Here is a 20,356-nt window from a genome sequence, read left to right as displayed (position 1 = left end):
ATTTGTTTAATACTTTTTATCTACTCATTTTTGTTGGCTTTTGAACATACATGATAGTTAATAAAAAGCAAATTCAAAAAAACGGTATTTTAATTATTTTGTATGTTTGCTAGAGGTAAGAAGTGAAAAAAGTAGCAACAACACACACTTAAGAAAAACAGTCTTTCTATCATAGCATCAGCATTCTTTTGCAGTCAATTGTCTTCTGGTGATTCATTCCAAAAGTCTAAGTCGCAGCCAATTTTTACTTATATTGAACTCAAATTCGTGATGGGAACCTAACAAACCCTGACTTTCCGCCATATTTTTTGATCAGCTGATAGGCAAAAAAGAAGCGAACTAGTTTTCGAACCCAACCTTATTAAGCTTGGGCTGTAATGCGTGACGCATTTTCCGATAATGACGGGAAGCTGGTACGAAACGTGCCGCGAACCCGATTTAGACGTCCATGTAAACAGGGGGCTCTTGATTCTCTGTACAATGGAGTTATGTTGAAATGTAGCCTACATTTTGTTCACCAGTGGGAATTCTTTCATAGGAGAAGGCGCCTTATATTACAAATATCGAATAGTTTCAAACATTAGGGAATCCACGGATTACGTTACCTCAATGGACAGTTCAAGGTTTTACATCACACAAAAATATGTCACTCTGACGTTACAAACCAAAGACCATGACGTCAATTTGGGTGTGATGTCATAACTTTAACCTTACCTTTGTGTTGACTTTAATTTGATAATTCCAATATTTCTACTGATGAAAAAACAATAAACAACACCGGATCGGTGAACCAAGCCACCCTGGTAGGCTGTCGATCGATACCGTATCTGTGGTAGCTGAGTATAAAGCCTTTTTAGTTTCAACTATATATAAAGCCTTTTAGTTTCAACTATATTGCCAAAAATACATTAGTGGTTGATTGTTGCAAATTAAATAAATCATTTATGGCGCAAACTTGCAGGCAACGCCACTGTCGGATAAAAAATGGTACTATGACAGAATAAGAGTGTAGTGTTGCACAATCAGCTAATTTGGTCTTTTTTTCGGCAGTCTTTGCCAGACTCAAAATTCAATTAACCTTCTTGTATATTTTGCTGTAAGTGGACAAAACGACAATGCTAACTTGACGGTTTGTCTATGCCCTTTTTTGAAAAGTTCATGTATCACGTTAGCGATCATAAATGCTGCAACAGCAAGAACACCCTGTCCCAGTAACTGTTTTATTATTACATTACTAAGTAAGACATAATAGATCGAAACAGAGGTCATCGCCAATAATGTTTTAAAATAAAAACGTTTCTTAGTTTAAATATTAAGATGTTTTATTCTACCGTGTCACATGCACTTTAGTTACACCGTATACTTGAGTTACATTGCTGTGGTATTACAATGCACTGAAAGCTTTGTTTCTTCATTCTCCAACAAGTGACCATGCCCGAAGCACGTTCATAAACGTGACTAGAAGTTGTCCTTACTGATTTGGAATTTATTCGCACGGTTTATAATTAACCACTGTGATACAATGCTTTCCAAGTCGGTAATTTCCCCGAAACTCTGGTTTCGTCGCTTCGTGGCGATATGAGGTTTGACGGTTGGTTGAACAATATGAACTGTTGTCAAAAGCCCGCGGATTTAGTATTCTCGGAACCAATGAATTGAAAAGAATACCGTCCTGGGTTAATTGCTTTACATGGGATGAACACAATGCAAAGGATTTTCTTGACTTTGCATTTTCTTATTTGCGCTTTCTTGTCCCGGATGACGTTTTTCAGCAAGTAAAATAAAACGTTACCACACAAATGTTGATGAACTGATTTATATTTTCAATTTGCATTGTTTAGCGTATATCGAAATACAATGCACGTTTTACCAACAGCAAATTGCAAACTACCTGAATCACGCTTAAGGGGGACAATATAGGTCAGAACGGCACGCAACGTACAACAAGCACAAAACATAACTCTTAATGTTTGCTGTGTTGTTTGTGTAAATGTTTTCTTTGAGCTGACTGTGAGGATTTTTAACGATTTCACAAGCGATAAAAAAGTGCTTTGTTTCGAAGTAGCCTACTAAAGTGTCACGTTATAGGAGTCTACCTGGCTATGACGTGTTGAGTTCTACTGGTTCCCGAAGAACGACTGCTAACCACGACTTTTAATCCAAAGGCTGATGGCCAGGCGGGAAGATTCAACAAACATTTCAAAAACGTTCATATGACAATGTTAATGTCTGACTTGTTTGACAATTTACAGTGGACGCTTCTGAGCATCAGAACAATCCCCAAACAAGATTTGCAATCTTCGTCGGCCGAACAAGTTTACGGTGCATCGTTCGCAGTTCCTAAAGTCATGTTGCGAATTTGCTGTCTTATTAAATTTTATTAAAAATAACGCTCTTACAACAAAATTGTGCTTTTGGTTGTACTTTAAAACACAATTTCAAACGCAACCATTTGCAAATCCGAAGAAATGGCATTTTATATTCAGGCCTGTAGAGGGGATAAATTGGACTCGGGTGTAAAAGATCACAGCGCTGATTCTGGTTCTTTCATGGATACAAAGCCCGCAAATGTTTCTATTCCAGTTGCCGCGGATTTCCTTTTGCCCATGCAACTTCATCAGGTATTCTTCAATCCAAAGGTTACGAATTATAAGTTTTAATCATCATATAAATATATCAAAAGTCTTTCACTCAAACTACTTCGATGGCCTAAAGAAAACTTTCAAAGTAAGTCGGGGCCCTACGAGCGTCCGAAAATATTACATAACATGTTTATAAGTTAACAGGCTTTGCTGTCCAGGCATTGCAGCCTAGCTGGATCAGTCAATTTTTATTGACCAGTCGGGGCGAGATCTAAAATATCCTTCACATATTCCACTACAATCAGACAGCGCAGTGATATTTCATGCAACATTGCCGCGTTAATATATAGTTTTAATTTATAGTTTGTCGTTGCGTATTCCGGCTTCGTTGATCTTATCAAAGTCTTTTTAGCTTAATAGACTAAAAAACGTTTTTAAAATGCGTACTTGCTTCCTCATAGTCAGTGTGTTAAACAGAAATAATAGCCAAGTAAACAATTAGCTGCTGGGCTGCCACCTTCATTGCGGACCTAGAAAATGTTATAAAAAAATGTCACAGTTTTCTACCCTAAAAAAACTGTATTGCCAGCTGTATGTACTGCGTAATCAATGCATGATGATGACATATAAAGATGCGTGTTCGAGACCCTTGAAATATATCATGAACCATTTATTTCTGCATTTTACTAAAACTCTTAAAGTCATGAAGTTGTGTTTAAATTATCTGTTGTGATGATGCGTAACGTCACTTAACACGATGCTTATTAGATTTTTATGCCTGGAGGGACAAAAATTCAGGAACAATTTTCATTCAAGCGTTGTGTAAGTGCCTCACTCAGTACGGATACGAATGGGATTTGGTTAAGGTAGTAAAAATAGTCGTTTTTGAGATAAAACGTTCTTGTTTTAATCATCAATCTTTATGTACAGATATTGACCTTGGTCAATAAAAGGGTAGCTCATGAGTTTGAATCTAAACACGGAGAACAAATTTATAACGGAAAGAAACAAATTCCCTCTATAGTATCTCAGCTCAGAGCTCCAGTGATTTTTTCCGCGCCCAACAAATAAAGAAGTTGGGGCTTTGTGGACACGGATTTGGAAATTGACACGGTTTTACCAATTTTATGTCAGTTAAACAATATTACTTCTTTTCTGTAGCAATTTTTTGGCTCAATCCTGATTAAAAAATCGCTTAAATATATATATGTGGTTTGAAATTGTTACGAATAATCCAATGGCATTACTTTATGATCTCACCCTTGCCACTCCCCCTGTAACTTTATTTAATCTTTAAACGAAAATATTTTCCAATCGATCGGTGTAAATTTCAAATTTAATGTCATATTACGCAGTATATGCCGCATTTCGCTTGGATTACTCTAAAGTTTTTGCTCAGCAAGCATGTATATTATATGCACTATTATTTGTTTGTTTGTAGATGTGTTTAAGAATCGAATTGTTTTAATATTTGTTTCATGAATTCTGTAAATATGTTTACTTCAATAAATATCCTGATCTCTTACATTATGGAGCGTGGAAGGGGATCAATTTGCGATGGAAATCAACTAAATTCTGAAGAGGAGAACACGTTTTATGCTTCACGGAAGTTTTAAACGCGCGTTTTATTAATTGCACACCTACACAGCGCCCTAAAAAGGTCAACTAAACCAATCCATCATAGGTAGTTTGGGGTTGATCTTGATGGGCAGGGTTTGCGAGCCGTCATGAGGTTTGCGGCGTAGATCAGGAACCAAGTGCCACCTTAACAAAATATAAAACCAACCAACGCTTGAATTTACAATTGCTGTGCGAAGCTGGTAAATGACAATTGTTAGTGTAGCCGATAACTGCTCTTAAACACTCTTTGCAACAGCTCGCCACTTTATTTAACCTCGCCCCGGCCGATCTTAAATATCAGCGAGACACACATCGACATGCATCACCAGACACGCGGACACACATGACTACACAACCATAATAAAGCTCAAAATCGCTACAAAGCCCCTTTCCAACTAACATAATTTCTTCCTCGTAATAAAAAGTTGTACACTTTACACACATAGTCACGCAAATACGCAGGTAAACGTCGCACCCGTCCGCGGAGGGACGTTCCACCACTCTCAAGGGGAGAAACGTCTAAGTCCGATGCTTCAGTATTTTCATCGAAGTTGGAGTGTGATTCGTCCTTCCAGGGTGTAGCCAGTTATTAGGCATGGTTTCCGCCTCGAATCTCCTTAGCGGGTCAGTGTGTACTACCTTTGGTGGATGGTCCGAAGACTTCTGGATTTTGAACAAACTTTTGTAATACCACACTAACTGGCCAACGTTAAATTCTTGTGGTAGAACTGATTTGTTATATGTCTTCTTCTGTGCAAAATATTTGGAGTTTATAACTTTGAAAATGAAAGCCAATGCTAAAATGCTGTTATTCATTAGTAAACGTTTCGAACACTAACTGCGTTCATCATCAGTACTACAATGAGTGCATGCAAGAAAAGCGTCGGGGTAATGAAGGACTGAGCAGGCAGAAGGGAAACAGCAGCAGCAACAACGCGCAACAAGCCAGAGGCATGTCACGTGACAACAACATGGAAGCACAGCAGCGACGTCATCATTAGCAATGTGTCAGGCACAACACCATAAACCAGCACTGAACGTGGATGATAGCTCCAAACCGCTTTACCTATTCAACATCTAGGTCCGTACTACAGCCTGACACATTGCACAATAGTGTCTCTCAGATTTGACCCGTTCTAAGCTATGACCCGTTCTTCGCCGTTGACGAGCTGCGACAACACGCCACCTAAACCTGTTCCACTGGCATCTGTGTCCAAAATAAATGAATCAGTGCGCGTAGGATAACTGAGCCACAGGAGCAGTGACAAGTAATTTTTTTTAACAAATTAAAAACCTCACTAGGAAGTCCAAGCAAAAGTCACTTTATCTCGCATAAGAGCAGTTAGGGGGTCTGCAATGGTTGCGAAATGCTGTATGAATCTTTGATAGTATGACGCAAAGCCCAAGAACTGACGTACTTCTTTAACTGACATCGGGGTCGGGGTCTTCCACTTCTTAACCGAGCTCGTTTTTGCCGGGTCGCAGCTAACGCCACTGTCAGATGCATTGGCCCAAAAACTTTGTGAATTTGGCGAACAATTTGCACTTGCTCGGTTTTAATTTTAATCCCGCCCGTCGTAACCGAACAAACACTTTACGAAGGCTATTCCTGAATGAATATTCGCTCCGTTGTTGAACTTCAGCAACCCGTTTCCTGGCTGGTTTGTTGTTGGTTTGGGAGTGAAGCTAAACAGTACACCATTTTTATTCCCAACGAAAATGAAGTACTTTTCTTTCTTCCAATAACTACTATCAACCAAGTTTTTCAAAGGTGGTTTTGAAAATTTTTTTTCAAAAAATGCGAAAACATGACCTTGATTTTTATTCACCCTATAAATGTAGTGGTAACGCTGGAACAAAGAAATAGTGAAACAAATTCATGGAAAACCTGTTTTTTGTCTCTAAAATCCATTAGCCTTAACATCGAATCAATATTAGCCATGTGCATTTAACGCTATATTTTATATTGAAGTGCTTGTGAAATATTTTTTTTAAAACTTCAGCAAAATATATTTTGCCATTTTCACTCACGCCGTATTTAATTTACGAAATAATTCGAACTATTCTTAACATTGCCAGAAAACGACAAGATGATACGTCCCCCATATGTCCAGTTGCACAATTATGATCAGCACCGTGTCCACAGGTTACATTTCCAAAAACAATATTGCAACATATTTGCGTTCTATAAGCTTAGTTTGTAATATTTTTAAAGATTTGTTACACTTAAACCTGTTCAAATGTTTCCCTTGGTCTGTTCCTTTACCTGACTCCCTGGTAACTGCTCTAGGCGAAACAACCGGCTTTAATTTGTAATATTTGCTCGTTATACATATTGCGCCACCAACACAACCTTCAGGTAGTTTCCTTGGTAAAATGCTGCCTGTGCCTGTCCTCGCATTTTTGCTTTTTAAACACGGCGCTGTTTGTCGCTGCGTTATCACAGGAGTTCCACCACTTTATCATACCTACTCCCAAGAACTCTCGCAGGTTAACATGGCCCAAGAACTGTCAATACATGCCTGATGAGATTATACACGGCTTGATTGTCCATAACGTGGTTTCTTTCGATTTGCTTTAAAATGCCACTTGCTAGACACAGGCACATCGCTTTATGGTGATTTGCACTTTAAATATGCCTTCGGAAAAATACCTGCGTTATTTAAAAGCAACTATTTTCATTTCAATCTTTCATTGCAACACATGACGCATAGTGCGTAGTATATGGACTTCTGATAAATTAGTCTATTCTTGCTCTCAACACACACACACACACACCACTTGACTCTACAAAAAATGAAATATTGCGATAAGAACATGTGTAAATGTGCAACACGCTCGTAATGAAAAAAAAAGAAAAATATAAAAAAGGGGTTATCAGACCCCTTTCTTCCCTTTAGTCGTTCGCTTTCCAATGGCCTTAGTCTCTTTTTTGATACCAAAGTTGTTTACGCCTTCGCTTCACTTTCGTCCGCGTCGATCCGCCTCTTCCTGCTGTACCTATATTGTTTGCACTGCAAATATTTACTAAAACTTGCCCGAACGCATCCCGTTTAAGTCGTAAAGTGGATTCAGGGAACCTAGACGTAACACGTCAGTTGTAAATCATGACAACCGAGATACACGCTGTTGTCAGTTTGCTATACTTTCAGAAAGTCGTTACTTTGTACACAACTGGGATGAGGTTGCATTAGTTAGACTTGCATTGTTTGCCTTTAAAACCATTCGTAAGGCAGCAGTTTTGGATGTTATTGTTTTAGTATTATAAAGCGATATATTTGTTATGTGTGAAAATTTGTTTGTGCAAAAACCCAATTAAACAAAACATTATACCTTCATTCGGCAGAAATTGCCTCATAAGCATTCGCAAAGAGCAAGTTTAAACAAATATTTGTGACATGAATGTGATCACACATGAAGTGGGTGACATAACTGGGGAACAACTTGCTGAACTTATGGGAAACTTGACAACGGATAGTAGTTGGTCAAACAGGAATGAGCATCAATTTATGACAGATGGAAAAGAAATAGCGAAAATCGTACCAAAACCAACTCCTAATCAACCAGGAAACGGAATAGTGCAATTTGGCGATAAAGCACCTAAGTGGGATGATCTAGAAAGGTCAATTGACAAAAATTTTCCGAAAAGAGCCGAAGAATTTAATAAGCAGCCTCTAAGAGAGGGTTTAAACGTAGAAAACAAGTTTGGTCAGGCTTTGTTTCTAGAAGCGTTTGAACAGGGTCGAAGAAATCCCAAAGAAATTGGACACCTGTCAAAGAGCGAGGTAAAAACAGGAATAAAAATTGCAAACGAGAAGGGAAATCCACGTGAAGCCATCGCTATGTTTAAAGGTTCACCTGAAAAACGGCAACAAGCATTTGAAAAAATTGTGTAAGTTGGTGTTTAAATGTCTAATTAGGCATTTGTCTCCAAATTATGATTGTTTTTTTAACAATCAATTCTGTATCAGCACAGGAGAGGAAAAAGGAAGAGGTAACGTTCGATCTGGAGTTGGACGAGGTGGTGGGGGATCTGGAGGTGGACGAGGTGGACGAGGTGGTGCGGGATCTGAAGGTGGACGAGGTGGTGGGGGATCGGGAGGTGGACGAGGTGGTGGTGGATCGGGAGGTGGACGAGGTGGTGGTGGATCTGGAGGTGGACGAGGTGGTGGGAGATCGGGAGAGGGACGAGGTGCTGGGGGGTCTGGAGGTGGAAGAGGTGGTGGGGGAGGAGGTGGAAGAGGTGTTGGGGGATCGGGAGGTGGACGAGGTGGTGTGGGATCGGGAGGTGGACGAGGTGGTGGGGGATCTGGAGGTGGACGAGGTGGTGGGGGAGGAGGGAGAAGAAAGTAGTTTTGTTGTGATTTGTTTGATATTTTGTCATTAGATTACTTATTGCACTGTAGAGTCTACTTATTCGTCAGCTTTATAATTTATGAAGAATGCGTGTTCTGCAATGGTGAAATTGACACTGGATAGCGTCCTGCGCAAATAAATATTCATATGTGTCGCTTAAATTAACGTCCTATTGTTGGAAATGTAGTGACGCTTTTGACAACTGATAAGTCAAATAATGCAAACTTGTATAGGATTTATAGAAATACGCACCAGCTATCGAAAATAAACCTGATGGCCCAGAACGGTACAAATGCACAGGTATTCGTGGCGTTTATTTTCTGAAATTTAAATTCTAATGTGCAAATTTACAATATAACATTCAAAACTGTGTACTTCGCTGGAGGAAACGTTTGTGATACAAGTAGAGCTGCATGCGCCCGGTTTTCGTTCAAAAATGTCACTCTCATAAACTTCGATCTTTTTAAAATTTAAGAACGTAATGCGTCGACCTGAGTGATTGTGGGATTGTTCATCTTTTACGATTCGCTGCTGCTATTGAGTTAAAATGGTTGTCAAATGGTTAGTTCATGCAGAAAACTTTGCAATCTATTGTTTTAAATATGCAGAATCAGTTGGCACCTCTGTAATTGTCAGGTTTAAGTGGACAACAGCAACCGATTGCAATAGTTACAGATGCTGAAACCCAGCTTAACAAAACAAAACATGTTGCGACAATTTGTTGCAATATCCTGCAAAACAAAAAAATAAGATAAGCATTGTCCACGAAAAGCTTTGTTGTGTAATATTAAGTACGTATGACATAACAAGCACCCCAACTTGGCTTTGGAACAATACGTGTAACTGACATTTCGATAAGGTTCTTGAGGCGTCTATATCTTGACAATAATAATAAGACGAAGTTCATTTTGAAACTCCTGGTGCTGCCAGGCATATGGCAATTTACAATGTACTGCTCTTCTAGCATAAAATATATGTGCTGTATATTTTACGACGTTCCGTCTGCCATTCAGCGATACCGCAATTTCAAAGTAAACTACACTAAAAAATTCAGGGACACAACAAAGAAAAAAGACCACGTTGACACCACTTGTCAGATCACATGGCAGAGGCAAAATACAAAACACTGCGAGAGGCGCTACAGTTATAGCAAATTGTTATAAACTGCCGGAAAGTAAACACATTTTTCTTTGTCTTTGACGCATTCACTGTTGTTGTGAATATGAAGCGACTCAAGAAAGAGCCGTTTGGTGTGGTCCAACTCCGTTTTCAGAATTTGGGCATTATCAAAGGCAACTTCGTGTCGTAGTGTCACGTGGTCTTGCTAGCATATTTAGATGAAAAACAAATATAGCACTTATACTGTGTACCAGAAGAGCAGTACATTTTGAAGCAAATTTTGTTTGGAAACACCAACAACATGCATTTTTTAAGTTTTAATAGGCAACGATGGTCCAGAGAGTGAAAAAAATGCCAGGGATACACGGGCAAGTTGAGAAACACTGTAATAAAATCGACGCCAAGACACATGTATTTAACGAAGTTTACCACAAGAGTGAAAACAACCACAAACACTTTTTTTTCTTTTCCCACCGTCTCGATACGCTTGAACGCTCGCCAGCTACTAGCGCGATGACCGCGTGCACACTGCTACCTGTCATATATATATATACACACACGATGGGACGCAGTATAGCGAAATGGGAAACTTGTATTAATTCGCATTCTGTGAGCTGCACACAAATAGCTACTGTTTCGACCTATAAAGTCTGGCCGTTTAGTCGGTAAGACCGTTCACAATAGTCACATCAATGATGAGATTTTGTAGGTCGAAAAAGTGGCCATTTATCTGCAGCTCTCAGAATTCACGTTATTGTCTCCATGTATTTAAATGTATATGTATTGAAACGTCAGCTGTATGCTGCGTAGTGTGATTCTGCAGGATTGAGACCGGCAGCGAAAATGTTCAAGCCTATTTGGTCCTATCACCTTGACCGCAAGTTTGGTAAACATTGCAGCAATGGGATTACAGTTATGCAGTAGTTGGTAAGTTGTCAGACCGCGCTGATTTGACTGAGCATATCGTAACTGTTTCACCCACATTTACTGTTGCGATCCAATATTCTTTATAGCGAATAGTATAAAAATAAATAGCTTACTTTTAAAATCACATGCAGACACAATCCGTAAAAGTGATTGCGACACCTAACGGGTGAAATAAGCCGAGCTTGTAAGAGAATATTGGTCTTGCAAATATAACAATAATATCACCAAATGTTTGCGTGCAGAAGTCCAACAATGGAACGACACATTTGTTTCGATGTATTGCTTGGTCAACCACGTAGTTTTGCAAAATTTCCAACCTATTGAGTTTGATTGTATTCGTCCTCCCATGTTCTTTGCATGAAGTTGCCGCTCGCTGTTGGCGCCTAAAAAAAAAGCACCTAATGCTGTTTGCTGAAAAAGCACCTAATGCACTGTTCGTTGCAGTTAAGACAATTTGTAAAGTTAGTATGTAGCCTACATTTTGTTGACTAGTGGGAATTCTTTCAAAAGCAATATGTACAAGTTATTGTGCGAAAATCTCTTTTATTTGACGGTGAAGAAATTTGAAGTTGGATGGCAAATGCTGCTGCACTCTCCAGTTTCCGTCGTTAGCTTGGACAATGTTTTGTCGAGCGTAACATGAACGTTTCAAAAGCTTACTCGTCGTCATGTTTTGTTTGTCAAATCCAAATAAATGCTGCACTGTTTTCTTTGTTTGACAAAATCTCAAGACAGACGATTTCGCACGTCCAAGTTTCCAGACTTTCCCATACGATTATCCTTAGTATAACCAGTATGCTAAATTAAAAATGGTGCGAATTTACTCTTTTAGAGTTAAATAACGTTATTGTAACACTAATTTATAACAGAAGACATGCTTCCTGTTTCTATCGTTTATTTCCTTATTGTTGCGTTATGTTACGGGGGGTTGCCATCCGTGATTAGTTTTTCCGAATAAACATGCTTCTTTTTATCAAATGCGAATTTATGGTTATTTTGCGGATTGTGGTAGACATTTTTCGGTGTGATTGGGCACACACGTCAACGAAGAAACAAATCGTGTCATCATCCTAACATAACAATCTTAAAAATATGGAAGACATTTTTGGTATAGGCCGCTAGAACGACATAACCCTACATACCCTTTCGGAAGTGACACGACATCAAACAGAACAAGGCTTCAGTAACATTCCTCACCTATTATTTAGGGCTTTTGCAAAGTATGTCTTATGCACACCTGACTGAGCTTCATCTCTACAAGTTTCTGCATGTCTGCATTCTCCGGATTCCGCGGATCTTTTCGATAATCGGCAAGCGATTTGCCGCCTAACTGTTCTCTAGTAGTTTATAAGCACTGTGGTTGAAAACGGGCATTGGTCTGTTGGATGCAATGTAATTTTAGAAGCATTTCCATGAATACAAGCTGTGCAACTAAATACCTGCATCAGAATAGGATACTCATGCGTCGGCCGAAAAGGTAGATTTACTAATAGCAGGCGTTAACGGGGAATGGCTGTGTGAGGCCGCATTTCGATAGTTTTGATTATCAGTTGGTCTGAGATAAGTTTGTTTTTAATTCTGTCGAGGGAATGGAATGTGCATGTATTGTTAACTAAAAAAAAACACGACAACATTTTTGTTGGAATGTGATGAAGTTGGCGTTTTTTCTCCCAATGTAGGATGAAAATTCTGCACTCTCACAATACTTGTTGTTCTTTAACTTTTGCGGAATTTTACAGATGTTTTAATCTTTCAGACGAAAATTGAACCAAGAATTTTACCTGCACGAATACTAAGACTTTCCAATTAAGATTTAGTCAAAATGAAATAAAGTGTATTTTTGCATTACACAGCAGAAAACGAGATGGACAGCAGATTAAACTTTTCCCTCAATCTGTCGGTAGGTGATGTTCTTTGGAAATTTACACCGTTAAAACATGTAGACGTAGTGAGCTTTTGGGCTTGATTGAGATTCATGACAGCAAATGTTAACTAAATATATATTATGGCGTCAGAAGTAAGGCACGTGGGACAAAATTTGGCCATTTTACAACCGTAATGGCCGTTTGTCCAATATAGCTAAGTCTCTATGAATTTGAACAAAGCATTAAATTCAAAGGTTAAAATCTTTAGTTGCAATTCTTAAATAGCATTAAATACTTTTAGCCTAAACTACTGCCACTATTTTGTTTACAACAAGACATTGACTTAAAATACAGAGTGGAGACGAATTTCAACTACACATCAAGAAAGCAGGTGACCGTGATGACATCAACATTTCTCGAATTGTTAAAGCCGACGATGCAGAGGAAGAGAGGATGAATTACAAAGAAAGGAACAAAAGTACAGAGTTGCACCTTTAAAACCTGACAATTTCTTATTACTTACTTACTTGATTTCTCACAGAAAGGTTTGCAAGTTATGATGGTGGCGAGGACAGTCAGCGAAACAAAATCTTTCAGCAAGCGACACCGGACGGATCCAACATTCCTGCTGCAAACACTTGGAAAGATTTAATTGGAAACCAACAAAATGATGGATGGTTTTATAACATGAACTATCAAAAACGCGGCTTGTTCGTCATATTCAACCACGAGGTAACATTTTAGCATTTTCTCGTCTGTCCTATAATTAAAGTTCGGTCACCGCTGTTAAACGATCGGCTTGATTGCTTTCCATTAAAATGATATCAATGTTATCAGAACTTTGACGCCCATCTCAATTTGGATAAAAGGGAAGGAACCGTAATAGATAAAACATCTCTTGAAGGTGTTGCAAAACATTTGGGTTTTGATGTCCGCACATTCAACGACCTGAAAAAAGTGGACATAATGAAGAACATTGCGGAGAGTCAGTGATGTTTGCGTGTACTGTAGTTTTATTGTATGCTGTTACTGGATATTTTACTCTTTCAGTTTCTCGTAACAAAGGCGTAGATCATGGAATATGTGATTGCTTTGTGTGTGTAATCCTTACGCATGGAGCCAGCAATGACAGACTCTATGCCTATGACACGGATTACATGCTAAGCGAAATTAGCGACAAGTTTCAGGGTGACAAATGTTCTTCATTAAATGGAAAACCCAAAATATTTTTCATCCAGGTATGCGCATATTTGACATATTTTGAAACTCGAGCAAATGTTTGTTCGGCGATTGAAGAATTTATGACGTCAATTATGACCACTTACATGTTATGAGAAACCGTTGACTCATTCACGTTTTTACTTGTTTGATTTTAGGCTTGCAGAGGTAATAAGTTGGACATTGGTGCGGAAAACACAATTCCGACAGGCAATCACAGAATAGATGCAGCTAAAGATAAAGAAAGCTTCAGAATTCCTGTAGCTGCCGACTTTCTGTTTGCTCATGCTACACCAGCAGGTCGGCGAATAAATCCACTACTTTCAGGCCAGCAAAGTACGATTTATTTATTGACTTATTTCAATGCATCTTAGATTTTTACGCCTGGAGATGCAACAGCACAGGGTCAATCTTTATTCAAGTATTGTGCGATTGTCTCTTAAAGTATGGAAGAAAATGGAATTTGGTCAAAGTAAGTATTACTAAGCTTGTGCGACAATGGTACAAACCTTTACAGTACTTGATCTTCTGCAGGTTTTAACTTTGGTCAATATGAGAGTTGCTCACGAATTTGAGTCTCGGTGTAAGGAAGAAAAGTACAGAGGAAAAAAACAGATTCCTTCTGTAGTTTCTCAACTTCGAGCTGAAGTAATTTTGGCACCAAAGATTCAATAAAGTAAATGTGTCACATTACTTTACCACCACATTTTATTGTTCTTCAATTTGTGTTATATCAGCATAAACATTCATTCCCCAAATGTATACATCATGCGTAAATAATTGTTTTATTGAAACTCGTCATAAATAGCATGAAAAGTTTAAATTTTGCAAACTTGCAATGTGATACAAACCTTGTGATATACATGCCTGCTGATTTCCATGATCCCATGAGTGCTTTATGATGTATATACAATGCGTAATCTTTACTAATAATCAATAAACATTAGCAAATAATTTCAAAATTTGTTTGTCATAATTCACTGAAATTTTACTACGAATTGTTTTTGTCATCGGTTTTCCAATACTCATGGTTCAGAACATGTTCATGAAAAAAGGCGAAAATGGATAATCGATGTACTTTTCATCCACCGCAATTTCAACTACCTAAATCACGCGTAAGGGGGCCATCTCAGAACGGCAGTGAATGTATAGGCCACAGCAAGCGCAAAAACATAACTCTTAATGTTTGCTGTGTTGTTTGACCTGAATGTCTTATTTGAGCGGAGTGTGAGGATTTTTAACGATTCCAAAAGCGATACTAATTAAGTGCTTTGTTTCTTACTACTTTGAATGTCACGTTATAAGAACCTACCTGGCCAAGACACGTTGAGTTCTCCTGGGTCCCGAAGAACGACTTCCGGTGGTACCGGTAGAAAGTTGTTTGCAAAGGGCTTTGCGCTTGACAGGTGGACCTGTATACATCCCTGGTATGACAGAAGCTTTGTTTTATTTGGTTGAAACCCCGGAAGACCCAAAGGAAACTGTCGCGTGATAATTGCTTTACATGGGATGAACACAACGCAAAAGTTTTTCCTGACTTTACATTTTCTTATTTGCGCTTTCTGGCGTTGATGATTTTTTCCTATAATGTATTTATTAACGTTGATGGAAATTCGATGCACTCTTAACCTACCGTAAATTTTAAACCACCTAAATCACACATAAGGGTGACCATGTTATTTCCAGTGCCTTCTTTGTTCCCGTCCGGTTCATGTTTCTACTGGGATATCCTTTCTCCTTTACTCTCCGAGCTTCTTCGAACTTTGTAAGAAGAGCAGCTTAAGTCAACTTCTGCTTGAGGCTGCTTGTGGTGACGGGGATGTTTTCTAGTTTTTTTTACTTTGTTCCCAAAATGCTGATTAAGAGTCAGTTTAAATGCTAACCAATGCGTTTTTAAGTAGATTTTGATTGGTTTTTATTTAATGTTAACCACAGACTTGTTCTTTCCTATAGTTTGCATATTTATTGTCTGAATCCAAACGGAATAGCAAAAATCCATCTCTTTCCATTTTGTTAAATTTTATCAGTCTTCCAAATTACATTTTTGCCAAGTGCCTATTGATCAGACACAATGTAGGTACGATAACGTTTCTCTTGTTATATATCAGTTAACATAGCAGAAATATAAAAAGGAATGGAATGCCAGACAGCTCACATGCCAAAGCGAAAGATGGCCAGAACGGAAATGACAAGGTCTATGACGTAGGAACAGAGTTAAACATCACTGTACTACATTAATGATTCCAATCTATATAGCGTGCGCACGGTTATCGCAAGCAAAGTAACATTATGTCGATTTTATACACTTATAATTCATTCAAATGCCGATGGTAGGAATGGGCTTAACAGTTCTTGAAGATGTATATACAACAATTCAAGATGCGCAGTACATATGATAAACGTTAAACGTATACTTTAGTTACATTGCTGTGGTATTACAATGCACTGAAAGCATTTAAAGCCAAAGCTGTGGTATTACAATGCACTGAAAGTATTACAATGCAATGAAAGCCAAGGCACATTCATAAACGTGACTAGGAGTTTTCCTTACCGATTCGGAATTTATTCGCACGGTTTATAATTAACCACTGTGATACAATGCTTTCCAAGTCGGTAATTTTCCCGAAACTCTGGTTTCGTCGCTTCGTGGCGATATGAGGTTTGACGGTTGGTTGAACAATATGAACTGTAGTCAAAAGCCCGGAGGTTTAGTATTCTCGGGACACCATAAATTTGAAAGAAAACCGTCCTGGGTTAATTGCTTTACACGGGATGAACACAATGCAAACGTTTTTCCTGACTTTACATTTTCTTATTTGCGCTTTCTTGTCCCGAATGTCGTTTTTCTGCAAGTAAAATAAAACTTTACCACACAAATGTTGGTGAACTGATTTATATTTTCAATTTGCCCATATTCCATTGTTTAGCGTACATGAAAATTCGATGGACTTTTTACTACCAGCAAATTGCAAACAACCCCAAGGGGAACCACAGGTCAGAACGACACTCAACGTGCAGCAAGCGCAACACATAACTCTCATATAATGTTTGCTGTGTTCTTTGGGTAAATGTTTGATTTCTGGTGACTGTGAGGATTTTTAACGATTTCACAAGCGATACTAAGTGCTTTATTTCGTAGTAGCCTACTATAAATGTCATATTATAAGAGCCTACCTGGCCACGACGCGTTGCGTGCTACTGGGTCCCGAAGAACGACTGCTAGTAGCACCGGCAGAAAATTGTTTACAAACGGCTTTGCGCTTGGCAGGTGGACCTGTATACATCCCAGGTATGGCAGAAGCTTTGTTTTGCTGTAGTGCCTTTTTTGTTCCCGTCCGGATCATGTTTCTACTGGGATATCCTTTCTCCTTCACTCTCCGAGCTTCTTCGAACTTTGTAAGAAGAGCAGCTTGAGTCGACTTCTGTTTGAGGCTGCTTGTGGTGACGGGGGTGTTTTCCAGCTTTTTAACCTTGTTCCCAAAATGTTGATTAAGAGCCGGTTTTAATGTTTTCCAAGAATGTGCCTTGTCATCAATGCTAACCACTGCGTTTCCCGGTTGATTTTTGGTTGGTTTTGCTTTAATATTCACCACAGACTTGGTTCCGTCTAAATGCAGTGAGTAGACTTCACCTTTTTTTATTCCTTTATCCTCAATTCGAGTCATTTCCTTTCCGATATTCTTTAAAGTCGGATTTTTAACATGACGATGAATTTCTCGGCTTCCCATGTCGGTTTTTTACGATCAACTGCCTTCAATGTCTGTGAACGCTTGTGGCTTAGTGGAAGTAGGCGATAGTGAAACGCTTACGGCTGTTTACGCTTAAGGTAATATTTAACTATAGTTATATGTGCCTTAAAGCAAATATTCACAAAAGCTCACCTGACGTGTTCCACGTTACTACATGACTTTTAGTGCAATTTCCTAGGAATACTGTATTATAGTTTTGATAAACAACACCCGTGATCTAATTCTTTCTGCGTTGGAAATTGCCCTAAAACGCTGATTTTGCGTTTATCTACTGTCGGGGTGCGCCCCCGCTTGTTTGAACGTGGGCCACGAATGCGTCTCGGGCCTCGCACCAGAACGATCCGAGTCTCGTGGGCAAATTGCCTTCTCTATCTCAAGGTTACTGTTGGAGTTAATTAACTCCTTTACATAAGTCTGTGCGTCTTCTAAGAAGTATAACTCCCGGCTAAACACATACATTTACCAAGCTTTAAACCTGTCCAAAGTTGTTCATAAAACCGTTTATTGCCGATAATCCAGTAAATTAATACAGCAAGGTACTGTACACACAATCCTTTACCGTACGAATTTACGCTTGGTTGCGCAGCAAAGTGGGAACCAAAGCCTACCGCTGTGCGCATAAGCAGATCCAAAACTGTTGTTTTAACTTTGCACTGTTATACTCCATTGCATGGTAGTCAACTACTGAAATGAAAAAGTCTGAGAATATAGAAATACTACGACATGTTTCTTGGAGTATTTTATTTCAGGTTCTTTTTTTAGAAATTTTGTGCCTTGCTGTAGGCTAACTAACTATTACTTGGGGGGTCTGGTGTACTTTTAGCACCACACCTAATATCTCAGCTATCCCTAGCACTACAAACCTGAAACTTCACACGAATGTTAAACGACACCTTACCAGTTACTATCATCACCTATGACGTTACGAAATGTACAAGAATTCGAAGTTTCCCTCTCGATACGCGCTACGCCCGTCAACGAACTGCAATAGCATACTCCGTAAGGTACAACAGCCACATAACAAAAGTGTTGTTTGAAGAAAAATTAAAAGCCTCACAAGTAACCTGCATTGCGTCGTGTGACTATTACTGATTGAATAAATGCCTTCTTAAGCAAACGCGCAAAAGTAGACCGCAGTTATTACGAAAAAAACACAACAAACAACATGTACTCTTTTCACCACGACAAATTATCAGGATCATAAAGCAAAAACCACTGGTCCAATAGAGTCCATTGTGGCATCAGCAGAAAGGTATAACCCTGTACTTTACAACAAAGTTAAGTTTAAAGATATGTTTCGATTGTGCGACACCTAGTGTCGTTTAGAACATGGACGGTTTACGAAACATTGTGACGTCACTAGCAAACTACCAAACGAATCGAAACTTGCATCGATCGAAAGACATGTCCTTTGTGACAAAGCGTATCAAATTTCAGCTTGCAGCAACCTTTACTTTTGAGTTGGGATCCACTCAAAGACTCCCACCTAATTCGCTAGTATACACGCAAAAGGACCGAAACCGAGCATGTGTACTTTTAGCACCACATATTCGATGGGTCGTAGCGTCAAAAGTAGCGACCCCATAGGGTCGATTGATGCATCGTGTGGAAGGTCAATCGTTTTACTGTTACGAGTTGGTTGGGGGAAGAGTATAGAGGGGATAAAGGTTTTGATGCGAAGGCTAAGGATTTTATGAAGGAATTTAAGATCGGTGCCAAGAAGGAAGATTGGGCGGTAATTAACAAAAAGGGTTGGGATAGGACTTGCTTAATAGGAATTGCCCTCGGTTAGGAATTGTTTATTATATAGGGATAGCTGAGATATTAGGTGTGGTGCTAAAAGTACACCTTACCCTACTTGGGTTGTTTTGCTAGAAAATCTCTGAAAATTATCTTCCTTGTAATAAGTAGCAATATTTATAGAGTTTATCTGTGTCTGTTTCTGTTGCAATGTCTTCCTTTGAGGGGGGTAAGTAATTAAATTCTGTAACATTGTTGGCTAACCCCAATGAAGCAACAACTGTTATTTCAAGCTTATGTTTTTTCAAGAATGCAGCGGTACTGGACAACATAACAAAGCCATACAAATAGTCCGACCGAGTTCCCAACATGACAACATTTATGAAATCGATGAAGATGAACTTGAGCGAATATTCAGACAACCAGATGTGGTAAACACACCGGTTGCAATCTATTCAATTGCCGGAACATTCAGAGGAGGAAAATCCTTAATGTTAAATTTCTTTCTCCGTTATCTACGGGCAGAAAGAAATAAAAACGTACAAATAAATCAAAAGTAGTGGTAACCGTTTTAAATGTCCTTTGTAACAGTCGGATTCGTGGCTTGATTCCAAAGAAGATGAATTGGTTGAAGGATTTCCATGGCGAGGTGGCGACGAGGGACACAATACTATATGCTCTTTTGCAGACTAAATACATCTATTAATTTTAGGTTGCTTTATTTCTCATGGACTCCCAAGGATCGTTTGATAACCAAGACTCAGTACAAGACTGTTCTTTTATATTTGCACTCAGCACTTTGATGAGCTCGTTTCAAATCTATAATGTGTCCAAACAAATTGGAGGAAACGATTTCAACATCTTCAGGTTAGACATAGCGGCTATAGTGAGTGAATTAAGTGCATAAATGTGGTTTATTTGTTTCTTTTTTTGCGATAACAAAAACTTTATGAGTTAACCACCACTATTTCAACAGCTGTTTACACAATACGCAACAAGCGCTCATTGGATGGATTATGTTGAAAAGTTTTACAGCCAGACAATAAAGTTAGCCTCGGCCCCAGTGATCTCTATAAACACTGGATAGCGCAACTCCGCTCAAAATTGAAGCAATTTGATTGGCGCAGACGCCATCTTGGAAGGTCCAACTTTCTGGTTTGCTAGCATTGGTGTGTGGTCA

At 38.9% G+C, this 20,356-nt stretch overlaps 3 protein-coding genes across 3 annotated transcripts; 2 read left to right on the top strand and 1 right to left on the bottom strand.

Annotated features, from left to right (window-relative positions):
* Positions 1 to 7,549: 7,549 nt before the first annotated feature.
* On the top strand, positions 7,550 to 8,254 carry LOC145895155 (uncharacterized). Its single transcript, XM_082983928.1, has 2 exons — positions 7,550 to 8,098; positions 8,184 to 8,254. Exon 1 carries the CDS (start codon positions 7,601 to 7,603, stop codon positions 8,096 to 8,098), a length of 498 nt encoding a protein of 165 aa, XP_082840054.1. The 5' UTR covers positions 7,550 to 7,600; the 3' UTR covers positions 8,184 to 8,254.
* Positions 8,255 to 13,011: 4,757 nt separating this feature from the next.
* LOC145895149 (caspase-6-like) lies at positions 13,012 to 14,367 on the top strand. The gene is made up of 6 exons (XM_082983921.1): positions 13,012 to 13,201; positions 13,307 to 13,454; positions 13,520 to 13,707; positions 13,846 to 13,987; positions 14,062 to 14,159; positions 14,222 to 14,367. Exons 1-6 carry the CDS (start codon positions 13,157 to 13,159, stop codon positions 14,360 to 14,362), a joined length of 762 nt encoding a protein of 253 aa, XP_082840047.1. The 5' UTR covers positions 13,012 to 13,156; the 3' UTR covers positions 14,363 to 14,367.
* A 1,368-nt stretch (positions 14,368 to 15,735) lies between these two features.
* On the bottom strand, positions 15,736 to 18,397 carry LOC145895153 (uncharacterized). Its single transcript, XM_082983924.1, has 3 exons — positions 17,569 to 18,397; positions 16,862 to 17,447; positions 15,736 to 16,533 (listed from the first exon to the last, which is right to left on the bottom strand). The coding sequence occupies exons 2-3, from the start codon at positions 17,413 to 17,415 to the stop codon at positions 16,500 to 16,502; spliced, it is 588 nt and encodes a 195-aa protein (XP_082840050.1). The 5' UTR covers positions 17,416 to 17,447; positions 17,569 to 18,397; the 3' UTR covers positions 15,736 to 16,499.
* Between the last annotated feature and the right edge of the window lie 1,959 nt (positions 18,398 to 20,356).

Source organism: Ascidia mentula, chromosome 3, assembly GCF_947561715.1.
Source record: "Ascidia mentula chromosome 3, kaAscMent1.1, whole genome shotgun sequence".
NCBI lineage: Eukaryota > Metazoa > Chordata > Ascidiacea > Phlebobranchia > Ascidiidae > Ascidia > Ascidia mentula.
The sequence above is the reverse complement of the archived record's forward strand: the minus strand, read 5'-3'. Positions and strand labels throughout refer to the sequence as shown.